At 39.3% G+C, this 22,805-nt stretch overlaps 1 protein-coding gene across 3 annotated transcripts in view; it reads right to left on the reverse strand.

Annotated features, from left to right (window-relative positions):
* The window catches only part of LOC125457041 (suppressor of tumorigenicity 14 protein homolog), a 56,513-nt gene extending 35,437 nt beyond the window's left edge, over positions 1–21,076 (reverse strand). For 2 of the 3 annotated variants that reach the window (XM_059650268.1, XM_059650270.1), the window contains exons 1-7: positions 20,700–21,076; positions 19,504–19,651; positions 17,900–18,057; positions 12,866–12,936; positions 2,374–2,543; positions 1,429–1,464; positions 106–331 (exon numbers count right to left, since the gene is read on the reverse strand). In XM_059650268.1, coding sequence (XP_059506251.1) covers positions 106–331; positions 1,429–1,464; positions 2,374–2,543; positions 12,866–12,936; positions 17,900–18,057; positions 19,504–19,651; positions 20,700–20,807 — 917 coding nt within the window. In that variant the 5' untranslated portion in view covers positions 20,808–21,076. The remainder of the gene's footprint in view (positions 1–105; positions 332–1,428; positions 1,465–2,373; positions 2,544–12,865; positions 12,937–17,899; positions 18,058–19,503; positions 19,652–20,699) is intronic. The other variant, XM_059650269.1, reaches the window with a different exon arrangement.
* Between the last annotated feature and the right edge of the window lie 1,729 nt (positions 21,077–22,805).

Consider the following 22,805-nt stretch of genomic DNA (forward strand, 5'->3'; position numbering starts at 1 on the left):
ATTACAATATATGGTATAAATGTCATATTCTACAAGGCAAAACTGCAACAATATAATTTTATATTCGTACTGATCCACTGCAAAATTTCTCTAAATGACACGTACTTACTAACAGTTTGCTTAGAATCTGGAATCCATGTATTATACATTGTCACATTCACACCCGTGCAGACAGATCCTTCAGCTTCAGTTGAAATTACAGTTTTGATGGAGTGATCACTTTGTCCTTGTACCAGCCAATAGGTGTTGTTGTTTGTACTGCAGTTCCCTATTCTCAGTGATCCAAATGTCTTTTCTTTGCTCAATAATAGAACATGAGACACACATTGACCTAAAAAGACACAAGCAAACCTAAAAGAATTAGGATACTTACTTATTCTGTTCTAGTACGAAGGCTAACTGGATCTTCATAGCTAGATAATTTTCATCTTGAACTAAGGAACAAACTTTCATCATGGCTGCATTTATGTGCAATAATGAGGTTTCTGATTTCCAATGAGGCTAGTGGAGCAAGAGTAGTTTCTAGGACATTGTTGACTATATTGCTCAAGAGGATCAACAAAACATATGTTTATGTAAGGCCTTTAACAAAGAAAAATGAGCTAAAGCACTTCTAAAGAATAAACTCTATCGTGAACAAATTCTTTCTAATTGGAAGGTAAGAGAAGGACGGAAAATGCCAATTATGCAATGCAGCATTTCAAACAATCCTTCATTTGCTACTGTGATCTCATCTGACTTTCACTGTTGAGTTTCAGGAAGATTGGGAAACCATTATGCGCCATTAAAGTGCAAGTCTGTTGAAATATCATTCATTAACATGGTAAGAGGCAATCAGGATCTCCCAAAGGTTCTTACAAATAGGCTAGTGCACTCCAGTTCAAATGTGGAGCCAGATCCTCAACATGTTGACATTCAGCTGGTATTAACAGTGTCTGCTGTCCCTCCACTATCCCTCCCTACAATTTGCATCAAAATCAGAAACTGTTCCTCTAGGTTAGGTTCTCTAAATAGAACCTTATGGTATAAAAGGGGACATTGGTCCATCAAGTCTATATTAATCCTTCTTAGTCCCAAATTGCTGCTGTTTTCTCACAGCATTGAAACACATTTTTATTCTAATTCGTACCCAATTCTTCTTGAGCAACATGATTGAATCTCCCTAAAATATCTGTTTTGGCAATGCATTCAAGATTATGGCAACTCTATTCCCAAAAACTTCTAAACTTCCTCCCCACTTTTTACATTAAATGTGTGAAGAAAGTGCTAATATAATCATTTATATCTCAAAAGCAGTAATTTAATATATTTTATAGTGAAAAGTATGATATAAATGCAGTCATTATTTAATCCTGATGGTTTCTATTCCACCCAAATTAAGATTGATTCTTCCTCCTCTGAAAATTGCATCTCACTTCAGCCACTTACCAATTTTCAAGCTTCGAACATATCCATCATCAGCAACTGTAAAAGGCCCAAAATACAAGTCAGTCAATAAAAGACAGGACACTTTCTCATTGAAGAATTACCTACATCACCCCTTGTTCCCGGCCACAAAGAAAATGAATGTATGGTTAAAAGAAGAGCAGACAAAATGCAAGTGTGTGTAAATGACAAAAGTGAAATATAGTATCAACGGTTGAGCCAGATTTACTCTGTACAGGTTCATACTTTATAGCTATTATTTAAAGACTGCTTTTAGACGTTTTGCTGTTGTTTGAATCTTAGTCATTGTATTGTCGATAAAGGATAATCATCACAAGCTATACTAGATTACTGTAATGTCTTTTAATTCACTTAAATGTGACCAAGCTACAACTCACAAAATAAATTAAAAATGAAGATTATTAGCTTATCTTACTTTATTTATCCAGAAAAACCCTACAATATCCCTGTCACCTCATCCAAAAGAATGACCACAATGCACTGTATTACATCTTAAAGGGGAAAGACAAAGTTAGTATATTTAGTATAGAAAGCAACACCTTAGAAGGCTACATTAAATTCTATCTTCCAAATGTAAATTTTAAACATTCTAGATCACAATATTACAGCATAGTTGAGCTTAAGCCTAAACCAAGCTGGTAATCAAGTGTATATGAGGGTGGATGAATACAGCAGGCCCAGCAGCATCTCAGGAGCACAAAAGCTGACGTTTCGGGCCTAGACCCTTCATCAGAGGGGTCTAGGCCCGAAACGTCAGCTTTTGTGCTCCTGAGATGCTGCTGGGCCTGCTGTGTTCATCCAGCCTCACTATTTATTATCTTGGATTCTCCAGCATCACCAGTTCCCATTATCACTGGTAATCAAGTGTATAAGCTTTCTTCCGGTAACCTCGGCTAGATTTTTACAATACATAAATAAAGCGCTTACACCGTAGTTTGACAGAAGATGGTTCAACTTCAATATTCTTTACTTTTCCATCAAGATAAAGATGTTGTCGTAAAACATTTAACAGCATTTCCACACTTAGTGTATATTTAATCAAAAGGTCATGTTCTTTTGGCAATGCAAATTGCAACCAGAAATATGTCGTAACATTGCTGCAAATAAAAAGATCAATATCAGAAAAAGAAAGTTAATATCCCCTTCATCAAACAAAATAATTCATAGAAGCTTAAATAGGGGTCCAGTAATGAATGCATTGATGAACTAAAGACTGAACAGCTTCTCCCAACTCAATCAATTTACAGACAACGATACAGACCAGGGAGGACTCAGGTAGAATCTATGGTCTGAATCAGCTTTTTCAGTTGGAGTAACAGTAGGTGCCATCCTGAGCTTGAAAAGGATAAAAATGTCAATTATTATTCCTGACTGAGATTGCATCAACATTCCATAAATAATAGTATAGGTGTAAACATCTTGTGAGGATTGAGTCAGACTGAACCGTGATTCTCCCATGAAAAATAGTCTGCAAATATTCACTGTCAAATAAGCACACGGGTATCAGCTGCTTAAGAAAGATACTGTAGGGAGTTTGCATCAATGAAACTTAACCCAAATACACATGACATAGGATGACATGACAGACAGGCAAATGGAATACTGGCAAGAATGATTTATTAACTTTAAAGCCAAAAGAGTGGCTAATACACTTACTTGGTATTAGGAATTTAGAATTAGTTTCTCATGGATAGATTAGTTTTGGAAATGAATGGCCACTTTGTGAAAGAGAAAGGGGAGATGAGGGCCATACTGAAGCGAATTATAGGGAAACTAGTGATTCTAAACACATTATATAAATAAACTTTAAAACACAGGGCTAATTTAGAATTCTGTAATCTGGAACTAGAGCAAAATGTTTATCATTACACAGTTGGAGACTCCAATAATAGTACGTACTATTACAGCTTCTTCAAAAGATCTCAGAAGGCCAACTTGTTAAAAAGTGAGCTATTTGACAAAGTTTGGATCTTGCAAGACCAAGTAGGCATTCGTAAGGCATTTGATATCAGAGCCTGACCACTCCATAAACCAAATACCAGCAATCCCATGAATGAATAAAAACAAGAGAAGTGCAACATCTATTTGTTCCTAATTATCAGTAATTATCCTGTGAATAATCAACCTAATTTACACTTGCAGTTTTAGTTACTGACATATCCATGTCAGGTTGATTGACAATTTATCTAGGCTCATTTTGATTCAGCCATTGTGTGATATGAAAATTACGAAAGTGCCCAGTGTATAAAATCATGTTTTTCTATTAAAACTACAAGGAAATATAATGGTTTTTAGAGGGACATATTTTCAAGTGATAAAGTAAAAAAAACTTAACAGTTCTACAGAGATCAGAAAATGTGTAAAAAAATAAGCTTGGAAGACTAAGAAAGGAAAATATGCTGAATAAAACAGAAACATAAAACTAGCAAACTGTATTAGTGCTATTAATAGCTTAAAGGGACTGAGGGATCATTTAGTCTAAAAATGCCACATGAATCACGAAGCAGGATGCAGTGCTGCCTCAGAATTAGGGGTTAAATAGGGGCCCAGTAATGAATACATTGATGAGCTAAAGACTGAACAGCTTCTCCCAACTCAATCAATTTACGAATAACGATACAGACCAGGGAGGACTCAGGTAGAATCTATGTCAGTGCAACAATCCATCAGTATCATAGTGCCCACAGTGAAGCCTTTTCTCAGTACAGAGCCTTCAATACTATAGTATTCTTCAAGTGCTACCCTCCTACAGATTCTTTGACAATGCAACCCTCCCTCTTTACTGACCCTTTGACCACGCAATACTCCCTTGCGGGAATGCCAGTAATTATTGTTAGGAGAATTGAATATAAAAGGTAGGGAAGTATTCCTACAGCTAAACAGAGCCTTGGTTAGAGCGTTTTTGAAGTACTGTGTACAGTTCTGGTCTCCATACTTAAAGAAGGATATGATGGCCTTAAAAGCTGTTCAGAGCAGGTTCACTCAACTGATAATGGAGCCAAAGGTTATGACAGTTTGGAGATCAGGTAGGAAAGTAAAGTTAAGGCCTCAACCATATCGGCCATGATCTTATTGGATAGCAGAGTAGGATTGAGCGGCTGAATGGCTGTTTCAATCCAAGAACAACTGTGCTAACCTTTGCTGTACTGTCTCCATTACAACCATTTCTTTCTTAAATATGGAAACCAAAATTTCACACAATATTCTAGGTGTGATCTCACTACAGTCCCCTATAACTATGGCAAGACTTCCTTATTTTGTATTCTAATTCACTTGCAATATAGGCTGATGTGCCATCGTCCTTTTGGAATTGCCTCCAAGTATCATGCTAACTTTTCTCTTCACATCTTTCATTCCCACTTTATATTATCAGTAAACTTAGACACATGACTCTCTGTCTCTATCTCTATCTCGCTGATGGTATGCACAATTATGTGCTTCATGCACTGTCAAACCTGTCAAGGTCAATGGGTTTGGCTCTGACGTTGCACAGAACTTTGTACAAAGCTTGAAGCTCGGTCTTTCCAGGGTGAAACTGGCAGCTTATGCGTATAGTTGCAAACCCAATTATAATGCAGCATCTGATGGCTGATATCTCAGCTTCCATTCTGACACAGCAGAAGCCAGCCGTTTACAAATGCTGCAGTGGAAACTCAGACATCTGCAACACAAAATCAGTTTGTTGCCATGTCAACTCACTCTACTACCCTGTTTTTTTAAAATCAACCTGCTCAGAGCATGGGGGTTTGAACACAAGCCTTCTGGCTTTGAGGTAGGAACACTACTGCCGCGCCACAGGAATCGCCTGCCCCCCTTTATGCTTAGACGACAGAAGTACAGTGTGCAAGGCCACATATCAACTTGATCTCCAAAAAATTAACCGGCTTATTAAACAGCAATATTTAAGGAAAGTGGCAATGGTTCTAGAGAGGTATTGTCTCAGGATGACAGCATTTGTCTTCACCCATTTGCACACAACCAGTGTCTTAGCTATTGTCCAACACTCAGCCAGCCCAACCACGGCTGAAGCTAAGTCTTAAACAATGGAGAGAATTAGGACAACTATTCTGCCAGTTTCGATCAGCGCCACAAGCTCATTTACTTTGTTTTGCATACAATGCGCATTTAAGTACAAACCCTCAGGTCTGTGTTGACTGCCCCCCACCCTTTGTTTTCCCCTTATCTGTTGTGCCTGAAGTTATATTCCTGATGCTTTCATACACTTTTGTTCTTTTAGTTGTTTTGGAAGATTTGACCTCTGCTGTGGCCTCCTCCCCTTTGACTTTTTCCATACAGGCAATGCACATTGTCCAGGAAGTAACTTGATGCCTTCATTCCACAATGCCATCAACTCTGAAGCGACAACAACACTTCAAAGGATAACTGATTGGTAACAATGGACACCTATGGACAACACTCCTCATGACTCAGGTATGCACAAAGGATAACATAATTTCGATGAAAGCCATGGTATCACACAAAATGTGTTAGATCGGATGATTCATGTGCTCAAATAATGCTAGGGCATTTGAGAATGAAGAATAGATGAAAGGAGAAAGGAAGAATCAACTAACAGATCCCCTTTTTGGTTGGATTGTCTGTGAATAATGGATAAACTGTGATAGCAGAAAACAAAACCACAATTCTCTAAGCCAGTATCCAACACCTTACCACTATCACAATTACAGTGTTCAAACGACCACAGTGTGAAAATGAAAGGTAAAATAAATAAGCATTTCAAACTAAATGCATAAATTAAAGTCTGCAATTTAGTATACTGATGCCAATTAACAACTCTTGCAGATTTCCGTAGTGCCTAGGTCGAAACTTTTTCCAAAACAGGGAATGGCTTTGGAAATCTGAAGCACAGATTTGTTTTTCACAGATTTGATTTTGTTTCCTCCTTCTCTCCCTAAACCCCCTTCACTTTTTAATGACGGCATTGCCAATAATAGGCTTTCTTGTAAATGTTTCATTAGCCACAATGGGTGTTTTCCTGGTAATGGAAAAAAATTAATTACAAAATATATACACAATGGTGTATTTTTTCTATGTTACTTATGTTTTTAAAAAAGCATTATAGACAGCCACGGGTGCTTTGGGGAAAATGTAAGCGTTATTGCTGGGCCCTGTTGTGTGCAGTGGCACAAAAAAGTCTATTGATTGAGGGTCATTCCTAACTCAGCCTGTTTTGTATCCAATCCTATCCATTTAAAAGGTCCCAGGTTTTCCTGGTGGTGGAAAAAAATCTTGAATAGTGTTAGGATTCTTGTGGCAGTGGTAGTGCTCCTGCCTCTGGGTCAGAAGGTCCAGATTCAGGTCCCTGCAAGCGTATCACAACATGCCTGAGCAGATTGAAGAAAAAAAATTGTGTAACATTAATATTATATAAAAAAGAAACTTGAGTTGTGTTGAAGGCTTTTGGGCCACATCGGTAGTGTCCTTACCCATGGGCCAGGAAACCTGGGTCCAAGTCCCACCTTTTCCAGAGAGTCTATATCAGTTCTGAACAGATAGGTTAGGATCTACAAACTTGTGTGCCGAACTCCCACTGGAATTGAACCAGCTTATGATATCATCGGTACCAGATGTTCAATACATGCATGTGTCCCATCACCAAAATGGCAACTGGTGCAATTTGACCGAAGTACACATGTGTACTATGGTTGTGATTTTGAATGTTTAAAAGGCCACTTACAGCATCCAAAAATACATTTGCTGTAAATCCAAAGTTTGTGCCACATCCTCTGAATCAAAAATGGAGTGTAAATATTACAGTAGAATTTGATCATGTACATTTAGGCTAGTTAAACTAAGATGACTAGGTGACTGAAGAAAAGACATTGAGTCATAGAGCCATACAGCACAGAAACAGACCCTTCAGTCTGATTCATCCACGCCAACCAGACATCCTAAACTGATCCAGTCCCAATTGCCAGTATTTGGCTCATATCCCTCTAAATCCTTCCTGTTCGTGTACCCTTCCAGATACCTTTTAAATGTTGTAATTCATGATGATCACAATTGACTTACCCTAGCTGTTCCCAGAAGAGAAACCATGGCCAGTGGAAAGCTTGACTGGCAAACACTGCAATAGTCACTGACAAATCCTAGCCTATTTATACTCGCCAGTTCAAAATATTAAAACAGCTTTATTTCATAAAATTTTAGATAGAAGCTTACAACTACTATATAGAAATTAAACAAACCCTGATAACGCCGCAGTGAGAAAACAGAACTGCTGCTAAAGATAGTGATCAGTAGATAGACTTTGGACTTCACTGTTTTATTAACTCTAGCAATTTATTTTTAGACCAGTATGTTAAAGGTTTCAATACATTTCTGGCCAGTAAACTGTACATAGTGCCTAAAGTTTCTGTCCATGGCTCAGTTTATAAGCAGATAACAACTGGTAAGAATCATGTTAACTAGCCCAATCCATGTGCTGAACTCTCCCCAAGGAATTCTTAACCCTCCCTGCATTCCATGTGATGACTGCTCAACTGAGAATAGCGATGTACCCAATAACTGTGAGAATGATGTTCCATTGTGCTATACAAAACCGAGGTCCCAAGCATCAACATTAGTGCACTTCTCCGAGGGATCGCAGCAAGATTTCAATCCATTGTTACTGATATCAAATGTACTAACTCAATGTTGCAAGATAACGGCAAGCATAGTTCCCCGTTTGGTTTATTGCTGACTTCACCCACTGCTGATAATTTCCCACTGTTAATTTTGTGCCAGGGACCGCAGGTATGATTAGTGTCATCTTCGAGCATGTGGGCTTTCAGAGTCTAACATACCTTACTTAATGAAGTGCTATTCAAAGCAAGACACACAACATTAGAGTGTCATTTACATATCACAACAGTACTGTTTGATTAAAATATGCACACATTAACTGTCTGACAAAAAATGTCTGCCTGCTTCTGCTCTGGGTCCCAGTAGCTCAGTAAAAATTACTCTTTGCACAGCTAACCTAGGAACATCACTTTGTGGTTTGCTTTCCTTTCTTTAACGAGGAAAGAAATACAAGTGAACAAGTAATGATTAACTTCAATCTCCATTGTTTTACTTGACCTGTGACATTCGTATCAATTGTTGCCACAGCTGATTTTCCAGCAACTCTAAATGCTAATAAGTATGTTAGATACACACTCCTAATCTTCAAACCTCAGGAAATATTATACCACTTGAAATAGCCTCCCTACAAATGAATATTTAAAAAGAAGACCCTACCTGTTGGAGGCAGTTGTTTTGTACATTTCTATTCTATGCCACCATTCACAAATGCTGCAGCTCAAAGGGAGGGAGATTTGACAGAATAGAACTTTATTACTTATATTCTTTTATTGACTAACCAATGTAGATAAATACAGCAGATGGCCAATAATGAAAATCTAGGCTCATTTTAAGTCGCTACATGGCAGCTGTTTACTGCCTAAAGTTACGATGTTGAATCACTTATAGTATATATGTACTTTTTTATATGTTGTTATGTACTGTCATCAATGATAATACTGTGAGAAACTCACAATAAACGAGCTTGTTTACTACATATTTTACTAAGATAAAAAACAAAATTTAAAAAAAGCCTACGTTCATTACTCAGATCAAGAGCTGCTTTTCTTAATATAGTAAGGTCTACTCATCTGGTTATCTGAGAATCCCACGTCTAAGCATTGTCCTAAAACTGAGGATTAAAGTACTGAAAAAAGCATTGCAAATAAGTAAAAGCGCAGTTTTAGTAATGAGTTCAGGAATGTGGTGAACATACACTTATTTGAAATGTAAAAGGGAAAAAAAGAAGAAAGCTGTTCAAAGGGTTTGAAAAAAGCTATATAGTGCTAATCTTTCCACAGGGGATTCCTAAGCCTTCCTGCATCCCCTGTATGATGACTGCTTAACTGAAAGTAGAGACCCACCCAATAATTTTGAGAATGATGGTCTTCTCTCCTATTCTAAACCTATATCCCACAGATCAACATTGCTGCATGTCCTCAAGGAATCACAACAAAATTTCAATGCGTTGTTACTGACACTCGGTGTGCTAACTCTATGTTGCAAGGTGATGGTAAACGTAGTTCTCCAATTGGTTTACTGCTAACTTCACCCACTGCAGATAATTCCCCACTGTAATTGCTGCACAAAGTCCTTCTTTCCCCTCCTCCAACACCAAATGTGAAGAGCTAATGATTGCTTTGGCTCTGCTGCTTCCTAGCTGTCCTTCCTCTAGCTAGACCCATAAAAATATTCAAAGAGATAATTTTAAAACATGCTTTTGATTATCTCTTCAAAATACCTGAGCCTGACTTTGACCACTTCTTTGGTCTGGACATACCAATTTGAGGTGTATGTTTTCATAACCATATCACCACTCAAATTATGAACATAATTTAGTTTACTTTATTGTGCACATAGAAATTCATTTAAATACATAGGCCCAGATTTTCAACTTGATAGGTCGTTGTTATTCCAATCTGGATGAGAATTGTGTGGGGAGACCCCATGGAATCCTCATTGTAGCAGACTCTGAAAGAATTCCACTGGGCCTCTACGCCCACAGCCTTCCAAATATCTCCCTTTAACTCAGAGAATTCAGAAGGTTTCAGTGAAATTAAGTGAATAGTTACTCAGAAGAAGTTAGACAATTAAATACATAGTGCAACTCCTGAATAACTATATACTGGTCCCATTGCTACTTAACACACACCCAGACATGCACAATTTCTCTCATGCCACTCCACTTATCCTGAAACACTCCATCAATTACACATCCCCCCATCCCATGCTACTTTGCATCCTGGCACTTGGCACACTACCCCTTCCCACTCGGCATCCTACATATCACACAGCTTGCATCCTAATGCCTGGCACCCTAACCCTTCCTATCTGGCATCCTGTACTCTAGAAACCTACTGTCTATCTAGCTGGCCACCTACTTACTTGGCATTACACTTCTGTGGGAGATTGTCACTCCTTGGAAATTATGTTCCTTTGCAGATGTTCCACACATACCAATCACCAGGCCAATGCTGTAACAAGCACCAGCTCCGGTTTTAAAACCCACTAGTGCATTCAGACCTCAGAGGCCTATGCAGCAGAAAAATATATTCAGAGGGAACTTTGCTTGGAAAATTTGTTTCATTGCATATTTGTTAAAATGTGATTCTGACAGTAAAGAAAGACCAGAAAGATCTCGATTTTCCTCACAATCTTCTCTTTACTTTTATTGTTTCTCAGTTTAATTTCACTTGTGCTCATATTTTGTATTAATTTTGGTTTAATGGTGTCTTCCATTGAATGATATAATGGCATCAATGGTAACAAACTATGTGTCCTACAAGTTTGTCAGTTATATTTGCTTTTCTATCATGTTTTTCATTTTACTGCATTTTTTTGTTCTGTATTGTGAAATTATGCTTTTTTTTTATGTTGCAAGACTGCTGTGTAATAAAGCCTAAAACAGTAAAAATGTGAAATGCAATTCTTTGAAACTGTAGGCTGGATTCTACAGAATTGCACCAAAGTATGATATAACCAGCTGTTTGAAAATCAAAAACCTCTTTTTTTTGCTCACCAGCAGTGGAAGGTCTGTATAAATGCACAAGTGTAGCATTTTTATGATTAGTATGTGCTGGGTACTGATTCACTGGTGGTCAAGATGGTAGATCTACACCCTTCAGCCATTGCCTCCAGAATCATTGCAGAAAAATACCTGCCTTGCACCTGTCAAGTCCTGTTCTGAAAGTCAGGGCAAGCTTCAGGACTAAAATGGATGGCTTAATCATTTTTGATCTAGTCCTGAATAATACTTGAAGCAATAGGTTTGTAATGCATTTTATTTTGAACAAGTTTGTGGATCCATTCAAAATTATGGGTTTCATATTTTTAGCATTGTCACATTCTGTGGCCAGATAATTTAATATTATGCACTGTTCAATAGTTCTCTGTGGAAATATCATTACAATTTTATATGCTAATTCAGAAAGAACATGCATGAATTAAATGAAAATTAGCTGAGTCTGTTTAGATATGTAAGCCTGAATAAACAGTGGTTTAAAAAAAGCACTCAGCTTAAAAGAATTTAACTTCCTTTTATCGTTGAAGGAGGGTGTTCTCAGATTTCCAATCAGCTGAATGCCTGAGTGAGCAGTATAAAAGTCACAGAGAAATAGAGACCAGGAATGTCACACATTCTACCAATTGTTTGTACTGAAATAAAAATGGAAAGTGCTGAAAATATGCAGCAAGTCAGGCAACATCTGCTGACACAGAAACAGCAATAACATTTCAGATTTAATGGGAACTGCAGATGCTGGAGAATTCCAGGATAATAAAATGTGAGGCTGGATGAACACAGCAGGCCAAGCAGCATCTCAGGAGCACATGAAGGGTCTAGGCCCGAAACGTCAGCTTTTGTGCTCCTGAGATGCTGCTTGGCCTGCTGTGTTCATCCAGCCTCACATTTTATTATCATAACATTTCAGATTGATGGTTTTGTGAATAACCAGAATAATAATTCTGATTAAAGATCATCAATCCGAAACATTTGCTGTGTTTCAATTCCCACAGATGCTATCTAACCGGCCACACAGTTCCAGAATTTTCTCTTTTTATGTAAGATTTCTAGCATCGAGAATATTTTGTTTTGTTATATTGTGTGCTGAGCTTGTCAAGCCTAGCCAGGGTGATTTTGAATTCTTGGATGTGCGTTATGTTCAAATGTAGTGATGAGAAGAAAAAGCAACATTTCTGTTCCTGACTGATAGAAGCCTTCAACAGGGTCACTGGCTACATAGGGTATCTTCATTAGACAGGATGGCTCATTGGCATGATTTGAATCTACTTTGCTGCCTGATAATATCGAATGACCCACTGGCGCCCAGGGGGGTCATCACTGAAAAATAATCATTGACCAAGATATTCGGAACTGATGCTACCTGTCAATCTTTACTATGTACCTGTATCCCTAGGTCTTTCTGTTTGAAAACACTCCCAGGGTCCTACCATTAACTGTGTAAGCCATGTCCTGGTTTGTCTTATCAAAGTGCAATGCCTCGGATTTATCTAAAATTACACTCCACCTGCCATTCCTTGGCCCACTGGAGAAAGAGAAGGTGTAGTGGGGAAAAGAAAACCAGAGGAAACTACTGAAGAAGTAACAGATTGGGGTGTAGAGGGGAAGGGGAAACATTTAACAAACATTCAGCAAAATTTAGTAAATGACCAATCAGCAAGCTGGATGGTATGACCCCTTATGATATACATAAGCTATTTTTCTCATTCTGCTGTCTTTAAAGCAAAATAAGATTGAACGATGACACAAGCTTGACATAGGCGTACATTTGTGTGTAATTCATTTTAGGCAAAAGCACTGGTTAGAAGCCATTAATAATAACATACTTCACCTTACCTACATTGGAACACACCACTATCCACAAAATAATATCCAGTTGCCGGAGATTTGTTGTATAGTTGCCATAGCTAAAAACAAGGAGAAGTTGCTGTATTAAGTATTGATCACAAATCCAAATGGAAATAGCAGAACTTAAAAAATACTTGTTTTAAGACAATAATGTAAACAAGTCAGCTCTCACCCTAGATAATAAAATGTGAGGCTGGATGAACACAGCAGGCCAAGCAGCATCTCAGGAGCACAAAAGCTGACGTTTCGGGCCTAGACCCTTCATCAGAGAGGGGGATGGGGAGAGGGAACTGGAATAAATAGGGAGAGAGGGGGAGGCGGACCGAAGATGGAGAGTAAAGAAGATAGGTGGAGAGAGTATAGGTGGGGAGGTAGGGAGGGGATAGGTCAGTCCAGGGAAGACGGACAGGTCAAGGAGGTGGGATGAGGTTAGTAGGTAGATGGGGGTGCGGCTTGGGGTGGGAGGAAGGGATGGGTGAGAGGAAGAACCGGTTAGGGAGGCAGAGACAGGTTGGACTGGTTTTGGGATGCAGTGAGTGGGGGGGGAAGAGCTGGGCTGGTTGTGTGGTGCAGTGGGGGGAGGGGACGAACTGGGCTGGTTTAGGGATGCAGTAGGGGAAGGGGAGATTTTGAAACTGGTGAAGTCCACATTGATACCATTAGGCTGCAGGGTTCCCAGGCGGAATATGAGTTGCTGTTCCTGCAACCTTCGGGTGGCATCATTGTGGCAGTGCAGGAGGCCCATGATGGACATGTCTTCTAGAGAATGGGAGAGGGAGTGGAAATGGTTTGCGACTGGGAGGTGCAGCTCTCACCCTAACTTGGTTGACAAGAAAAGTCACGAAAGACAAGGTTGCTAATTAGTTACAATATCACCAGGTGAATTTTCATTAAACCCCACAATCTTTCTATTCACAACACCTGACCTTCACCACTTTTCTCAATTTTGCTACCATGTTGCATTGTAGATGTGATACAGTACAGCAGATAGATATGTCAAAATATCAGAAACAAATGGTTAACTTGCAATGTAAGCATTCAAAGGTATCCTAAAATCAGGAATTTCAGTTCTTGCACCAAACATTGAAAGCATTGTTTAATTATTTCATTCCAATGCTGTTATTTAAATTAGCACACAGCAAAGGTGGCTATGGAATTGACAATACTGTGGAATTCCAGATTGGAATTCATCAATATACATGTGGAAACAGATTGACAGTCAGCAGGTGACATTCCTGGATGGCTATCTGTAAACAGTAGAAGGAATTGGGGGCAAAGAAGGAACCTCTGGATACTTCAGAGGTGACAATAACCCATACTGCTGGAGATCTGTAGTTGTATACGTGGAACCATATGGAACTTGGGGGTAATAAATAGTATCTTCTTGAAAAGAGTCCGCTTTACTGAAGAGGAGGTGCTGGAAGTCTTAAAACACAAGAAGATAGATAAATCCTGGGATCTAATCAAGTATATCCCAGGGCACTGTAAGAACTTGAAAAGAAATAGTGGGGGTCCGAGCAAAGATATTTATATCATCAGCAGCCACAGTTTGAGGTTTTAGATGAGAATATAGGAGGCATTGTTAGTAAGTTTGCAGATGACACCAAAACTGGTGGCATAGTGGACAGTGAATATAATTATTTAAGAGTACAATGGGATCTTGATCAATTGGGCCAGTGGGCCCAGGAATAGCAGGTGGAGTGTAATTTAGATAAATCCAAGGCATTGCACTTTGATAAGACAAACCAGGGCACGGCTTATACAGTTAATGGTAGGACCCTGGGAGTGTTTTCAAACAGAAAGACCTAGGGATACAGGTACATAGTTCCTTGAAATTGGTGTCACAGGTCAAGAGTGTGGTGAGGAAGGTGTTTGGCAAGTTTGCCTTCAGCAGTCACAGCACTGAGCATAGGAGTTGGGACGTCATGTTATGGCTGCACAAGACATTGGTATGGCCACATTTGCAGTACTACATACAATTCTGCTATATGAAGGATATTACTAAACTGGAGAGATTGCAAAGAAGGATATCACTGAGATTGGAAGGTTTGACTTTTAAGGAGAGGCTGGATAGACTGGGAGCTTTTATCCCATGGAGCATAGGAGCCTGAGAGGTGACCTCATAGAGATTTATAAAAGATAAGGTGAATAGCCACAGTCTTTTCCCCAAGTAGGAGAGTCTAAAACTAGACAGCTTAGGTTTAAGTGAGAGGGTAAAGAATTAAAAGTGATGTGAGGGGCAGCTTTTTCTCACAGAGGATGGTGTGTATATGAAACTAGCCAGCAGATGAAGTCGTAGAGGCAAGTACAATTATAACATTTAAAAAACATTTGGATAGGTAAGGTTTACAGGCACACGGGCCAAATGCAAGCAAATGGAACTAATTCACTTTAGGAAACCTGGTCAACATGGACAAGTTAGGCTGAAAGGTCTGTTTTCACAATGATAATGGGAACTACAGATGCTGGAGAATCTGAGATAACAAAGTTTGGAGCTGGATGAACACAGCTGGCCAAGCAGCATCTTTGCTTGGCCTGCTGTGTTCATCCACCTCCACATTTTGTTATCTCTGTTTAAACACTGTTTGACTCTATGACTTTATTCCACAGAGATGGAGCATGGATCTCATACCCTACTATACTTTTAGCATACGGTCAACACATTTTAAAACTGGACATAAATAGTCCATTGAAATAGTTGTTGCAAATCTTGCAACCTCTGGCACTTGTGCTAAATTAGACCGGGTGATACTCAGTTGCTAAACAATACCACATAATGTTGGAATCCACCGACACACTATCCCTTTTCTTGGGGGAAAGGGCTTTAAACTTAGTCATGTTTTCTGCTTCTAGAATCTGCTTGAAAGCACTTCCACCAAAGCCATCAAAGTCACAAGTACTCTGGGCTGCCAAAGTAAGCAGCAAAATCATAAACAAAAACAGACATTGCTGGAAAAACTGAGCAGATCTGGCAAGATCTGTGCAGAGAAAGCAGACTTAATGTTTCAAGTCCAGTGTCTCTTACTAAGGAAATGTCAACAGAGAATCTCCCCAAATCTACTCCAGCTTTGAGTTCAACTAAGAAGCATCACAAACCTCTTACGTATTAAAAAAAGAGGTCAGTAAAGAAGATTTTACAGTTACAGTTTGGTGAGGTCACCTGTAACATGACATGAACTCAAGATCATGGTTGAGCTTGTCTTCATGGGTACAGCAAACTACTCAGCCTTCAAGACAACGTGGATCTCAATACCACACACCCCAGTCATGGTAACCTCTGCAAGACATGTCAGATCATCAACATGGATTCTACCATCACAGTGGAAACACCACCCACTATGTACATCCCAGATACTCAAATGACTCAGCCAGTGTTGTCTATCTCATATACTGCTGGCAAGGATGCTCCAAGGCATGATATATTGACAAAACCATGCAGACACTATGACAATGGATGAATCTCGCAACAATCGCCAGATAGGAATATTGCCTCCCAGTTGGGGAAACACTTCAGTAGTCAAGGACATTCAGCTTCCATTCTTTGAGTAAACATCCTCCAAACTGGACTTAAAGATACACAACAATGCAGAATTGCTGGGCGGAGGCTAATAGCCAAGTTCTGTACCTATGAAGATGGCCTCATCTGTGATCTTGGGTTCATGCTGAGCTACAGGTGACCCCACCACACTTCTGTATCTGTAAAACCTTCCTTACTGTCCTGTTTTGACAGCATCACCTTGGTAAGTTGTTATGATTGCTCTACCTTAATTAGTTCATACAGTTTTGAATTCAGTATGCTATTCCAGTTAGTTTATTTCTAGTGCTACCTTGTTTTTATATTTTTTTGTAATTATCTCTGTTTCATTTAATTGGATTGTAGATCATCCCTTTGCTGGCTATTTGACTGTTAACACTTTACTCACAGTCCAACACTCCTGGTCACCTGCAGAGACTTATCATCTGACACTCCGTTCATACCAGTTGTATGATCTTTTGATCTTCCTGCCCTTGATCTTTCTGCCTATAAATTCTGTGTCTGTGTGCTCTGCACTCTCATTGCATCTGATGAAGGAGCAGCGCTCTGAAAGCTTGTGATTTCAAATAAACCCCTTGGACAATAACCTGGTGTCATGCGACTTCTGACTTTGTCTAGCCCAATCCAACACTGGCACCTCCACATCACACAAAATACTAATCCTGGACAGTAAAGGGAACACAAGTTCTGTCTGTGACAGAGAGACGAGGAATAAGAGGAAGGGAAGAAGATGGAATGACTAGCCAAATGGGCTGCACAAAAAAACAGAGTGAAGGGAGGAATAAAGAACTATTCAAAATGTTATTGACAACTTTTGCCAAGATGGAGTCAATGTCATGAGCATGAGTGGGAGAACTCAACAAAAGGAACTGAAAATGTGCAACGGGTAACAATTGAACCAGGTAGCACTGACCACCAGTGTAAAGAAGAAATGGAAGTTAAAGATGGGACAGCATTTAGAAAGGATCTTGATTTTGAGGTTGAGAAGAATGATATATGTGTACAAGTTAACCATTAATAATAATGGTAAGCATTGAGTAAACAAAAGTACTTAAGTGGTTAATGGTTGAGTGGGCCACCAAAACTATTTCACCCAACTGTGTTCAACATAGTTAAAACTGCTGGCTATAGTTTTGCATTCCACTGGAAATAATACTTAGAGGATGATTTGTAAAGAAAGTATTATAGAAGAATTTATTGCATGGTATTATTAATTAAAAAATTGGGCCAGTTTGCAAACAGTTTCTCAGTTAAGTTATATTAATGTAATAAGGATTATAACCAAGAATTTCAAAATACTTTAACGTTATCTGCAATTTTACTGTAATAAATACATAATACAATTGTAAACAAAAATTCTGATTCTATAACTTTGTCGTAAACTTTCTCCAGGAATATTAACCAGAGAAGCAAACACAAAAATGAGTTACGTACCACATCTACTCTTTCTAATTTTTATAAAGTATTGTTATTTCTAAATTACTTACCATATCTTTTAACACCAATGAGTAGTTTTTACAATGAAGTATCATTGGTTCATGTGTTAATGAATATTTGGATGTTTTCACACTTCCAATGTAATATTGAGAAATTCCATAAATTTTGAGTTTTGGATCAATAAAATCATCATCAATTGAAGTGGCTTCTTAAAAACAGGAGGAAAAACTGTCATCAAAAATGAGCCCTGATAGATGTGTAAGAGGTTTACTTAGGTTGAAGTTTAACTTGACACAATTTAAAAACAAAGAACAACTGATTTCTAATTCTAATTCAATGACACTTTTCATATTAAGTCCAACTGTATGGCAAGAATAGCAGATTCATTCGTTTATAATACTACTCATGAGATGTGGGTATCATTGGGCCAGCCTGCATTTGCTATCCATTCCTTAAACCCAAACTGCTTGAGAAGGTGGATTGTTAATTGTGAGCAATAACATAGTTACAGAATGATATCTAGCTGTTTCCCACTTGCCCCTCTCCAGCTTTCTTTTAAAAATTTACAATGGAAAGCTGTTGAATGTATTCTCTCTGTTCCTTGGGTCAGTGTGAATTAATCAGAGGTGAATAAGTAAAAAGCACAGATTGAATTTATTCGTAAAATGAAGAGTTTGTTCACATACAAGTTTGTCATCAGACTTGTCTTAATCTGTGCCCTTAAAATTTCATTTAAAAAGTGCACATTTATGAGGTAGGTCAGTTCAAATTCAGAAGCAAGTGCATAACGATTTACATGCCGCTGGGGGGATAGAGGTGAAACCAATATGACACATCCCTCCTAACGAATCTAGGTTAGGTCAGGATAAGTACTAGGTCTCCTTAACTTGGACAAAATGGAAGTTACTCCATACATTTCAGACTTAAAAAAAAGTTTAAGATTATCTGAAGTAGTGTGTACAGTTTCAATCTCCTTACTTGAGTAGCATTAGAAACTATTCAGATGGTTCACTCACCTGGTTCCAAGGATGAACAAAACATTACACCAGTTTAGTGTGTACCCACTAGAGTTTAATGAGCATGATGAGACATGATCTTACTGAATTTGTAAAGATCTTGAAGAGAATTAACAGTTTGCATTCTGAGGGGATGGAGGAGACTTGAACCGAGGGACGCAATATAAAAATAAGGAGTCACCCTTGATTATGATTCATTTTCTTGAAGACGGTCAGTGCTCTGTGAAATTCTATTCTCCAGTGAACAATGAATGCAAGGCCTTTGAATATTTTCAAGGCTGGGTTAGATAGATTTTTGATGATAAGGGTTTGAAAGGGTATAGAGGGTAGACAGGAATGCAGAGCTGAGGTTACCATCAGATCAGCCATGATCTTGTTAAATAATAGTGTAGGCCTGACATTTATGATTGACATAAATTCTCATGATCCATAACATGTTAAAATAATTGTCTTTCAGTACAGTTTTAATTAAAATGTAGAGATGGAATGTGAGGGTAAAATCAAATCAATGCACAAATTAAGAAATACACCCCCACATTTTCCAGGATTGAACAATATTCCTAGAGTGTGTTGTATCAGCAATGAAATCTGTACAATAATTAAATGTTTTATTTTGATGATTTAAATATTCTACTTACTTATGCCAAGAATCACGATTATGGTTATTAATAATATAGAAGATAACACAATAACCACTTTAAACTTCCAGCTGTTGATTTTGTTGCAGATATTTCTATCGTATGTTTCTCTGCAACACTGAATTTTCCATTGACTGTTCTGTTCTTTCTGCAGAAAAATTAAAATATGAACCCAGAAAATTAAGTAATCTAATCGAATTCTTTGCAGCTGTTAAAGATTTAAGAAACATCATGACATGTTTCAATTTCCATATTATTGGCTCTTTCTGTTCTGCTCTTTCCACTCTTCAGCTCTCTCTGACCACTTGCATTACCTCCTTAACCAGTTTTATTCTGTTTTGACAGCAGGTTTCCCTTAGAAGTAGGTGGATGTGGAAAATCCTACACCATCATTTGAAAAGCAAGGTGAATTCTCCTGGTGGCCTGGCAAACAACTATTTGTCATGTACTATCAAAAACAGTCAAACACTGGAATTGTGAGGTAAACTGGAAATGCTGGATAAATTCTGCATACTTGGCAGCACTTGTGCAGAGAGAAAGAGTTGACATTTTGATCTCTAGTTAAGGAGCTAATAGTGGTAGACAGAGGGAGCTGAAGTGGGGAAATGGCCAGACCTCCCGAACTTCTTGAGCAGTTTCTTTTTATTTGTCAGATTTCTAGTATCAGCAATACAGTGTTTTGTTTTCAATCAGATTTATAGAGAGGTAGAGTTATACAGCATGGGGACAGACCCTTAGGTCCAACTTGTCCATGCTGATGAAATTTACCAAACTAAAGTAGTCCCATTTGCCTGCGTTTGGCTCATATCCCTCTAAACATTTCCTTCTCTTGTACTTATCCAAATGTTCACTAAATATTGTAACTATACTTGAACAATGCACAAATCGGATTGGACATGAGCCTACCCAACAACCTCTTCAATTCAGGTTATTATTCTGGTTAAGAAACATTCGAAGGACGTGCACGTTTTATAGATTTGCAGTTCCAATCCAGTCTGACAACTTGCCTATGTGTGTACCTGTCAACTTTCCCCTAAATAACCTAACAGACTGGGATCACAATGGAAGAGAGCGTTCTAACGAAGAGGTGTTCTAAGCAAACGAATCGACAAGAAACAGCTCAAAATAAGACCGAGCTAGCGAGTGGGAGTTTTAAACCTCCCTTCAACATTTGGCTGAGGAGGGTTGCAGCTCACCTGCCAAGTGTGATCCGTGGCCTGAAGGAATGGCTCAGGTGTGTTGTTGTTCATTTGAACGCAGTTGGATTGAAGATCGATCATTGGTATTAGTGTTGCTTCTGCCATGTTGTATACGAACTCCTCAAAGGAAAACTCAGTCAGACTTGGTTTCACTTTTCAAATATAAAACTTCCCAGATCATTTAGTTGCCGTAACCCCGGAAGTCTTGGGTTCAGGTGAAATCCAGGCTAAAGTTGAGAGTAACTTCTCACAAAGTTGGCAGCCAACTGGGCAAAATAATAACAGAGTAAATCTGCCTCTTACAAGAATAATTAGCACGAGGATAATGAGCCCCGATTTCTGCCGAGGTTTGGGAAGGGCGAGTGTTGCACTTCGCTCTGCGACTGTTAGGAGGGGTAATTTCCAGGAATGTGAAATGATGCACAAGTCACACCTCTTTAATAGGCGTAAATAGGGCTGCGCCCAGTTTATTCAATGTATAGGAATAACCTATGGTCTGGAATAATGAATCGAAATCGTACTTTTAAAAAAATCATCGCCGTCAGTACTTATTTTTAATTTAAACGACCCTGTGACGACATTTGCTGTAAGCCTCAAACCATTTCCCGAGATTTCTGAGAGTTGGGACTTAATTCATTTCATTCTCTCGGAGGGAGGGGGATGTGGGCAGCTGGCCGCCCACAAAGAACAGCTTGTGAAATACACACTAACTGGTCTTGTATACTTTAAAATGGAGTCCCCAGCGCAATCATTTCCAAGTATTATTGTTTATTTTCCCTGTTTCTCTTTTCCCTGTGAGTGGGCAGCTTGTACTGGCCATTTCTAGTTGCCCATGAGGAGGTGGAGGTGACCAGACGTCTTGAACCGCTGCAATCCTTGTGCTGTAGGTTCACCCAGAGTGCTGGCGCGAAGGGCTCACCAGGATTTTGATCTAGGCACACTGAAAGAGAAGCAATATAGTACTTCCCACACATTGTCATTCCACTCCTTTCTTTACGCCACAGAAATTCCACGTTGCTGACAGCAGAATAACTTACAGAGATGCACAGCCGTGTTTTCATTTTAACAGTTCTCTTGTAGCGCAGTACTGTCAGTGGAAGGCAAACCAATTCCCTTTTTACACAGAGATAGTAGGAACTGCCGATGCTGGAGAATCTGAGATAACACGGTGTGAAGCCCTTTTACACAGACAGCCACTTTTGACAGCTGCTGTCAAATGAAAAGTGTGCAAGGTAACTGAGAGGTTGGGGTGCCAGGTTAGTAGAGTGCAGGCTGGGTAGGATGCCAATTAAGTCATGTCCAGGATGCCAAGTGTCAAGAGGGCCAGGTAAGTGATGGAGTGTGAGATAACAAGGAGTAGAACTGGATGAATACAGGAGGACAAGCAGCATCAGAGGAGCAGGAAAGCTGATGTTTTGGGCCTATACCTGAAATGTCAGCTTTCCTGATCCTCTGATGCCCCTTGGCCTCCTGCGCTCATCCAGCTCCACACCTTGTTATCTCAGATTCTCCAGCATCTGCAGTTCCTGCTATCTCTGAAACGAATGATGGAGTGTTTAAGGTGTGTTGGGATGGGTAGAAGATATGGATGTAGAAGAGGGGAGTTGTTGGGTCCAAGGGGTTGGGTTGGGTCTGGACCAGGGAAAGGGAGGATAAGGATTGGCGTGTATTTGGTGGTGAGTGGTTGTGTGTTTATATTCAGAGTGGAGGAAGGTGAGGATTAGGACTCAAACCCAGATTGTAGACGGGGTGTTGGTTATGCAGGGCTCAGTCTGGTGTAGGGGGAAGAAGGGTCTATTGCAGAAGAAAAAGGTGTCAGGCCTGTACCTGGGGTGTCAGGTCTAGAACTAGGTAAATTGGGGCATAAGGTCCAGACCAGAGGAAGTGGGTGATGGTATTGGGGAGCAGGGGAAAGGGCTATTGGATCCAAAGTGGGGAAGGGGTAGTGGTCAAGTATGGGTGGGCAGGACAATAGTTGTTCAGAAAGTGGTAAGAGGACATTAGGTGCAGAGTGAGGGGAGGGGGAGATGGGCCAGGTGGCAGGACAAAGGCAGGAATCAGGTCTTGGAGGGGTTATCAGGTCATAAAGGAGGTGGTTGTGTC

The sequence above is a fragment of the Stegostoma tigrinum genome, chromosome 12 (assembly GCF_030684315.1).
Source record: "Stegostoma tigrinum isolate sSteTig4 chromosome 12, sSteTig4.hap1, whole genome shotgun sequence".
In the NCBI taxonomy this organism is placed as follows: domain Eukaryota; kingdom Metazoa; phylum Chordata; class Chondrichthyes; order Orectolobiformes; family Stegostomatidae; genus Stegostoma; species Stegostoma tigrinum.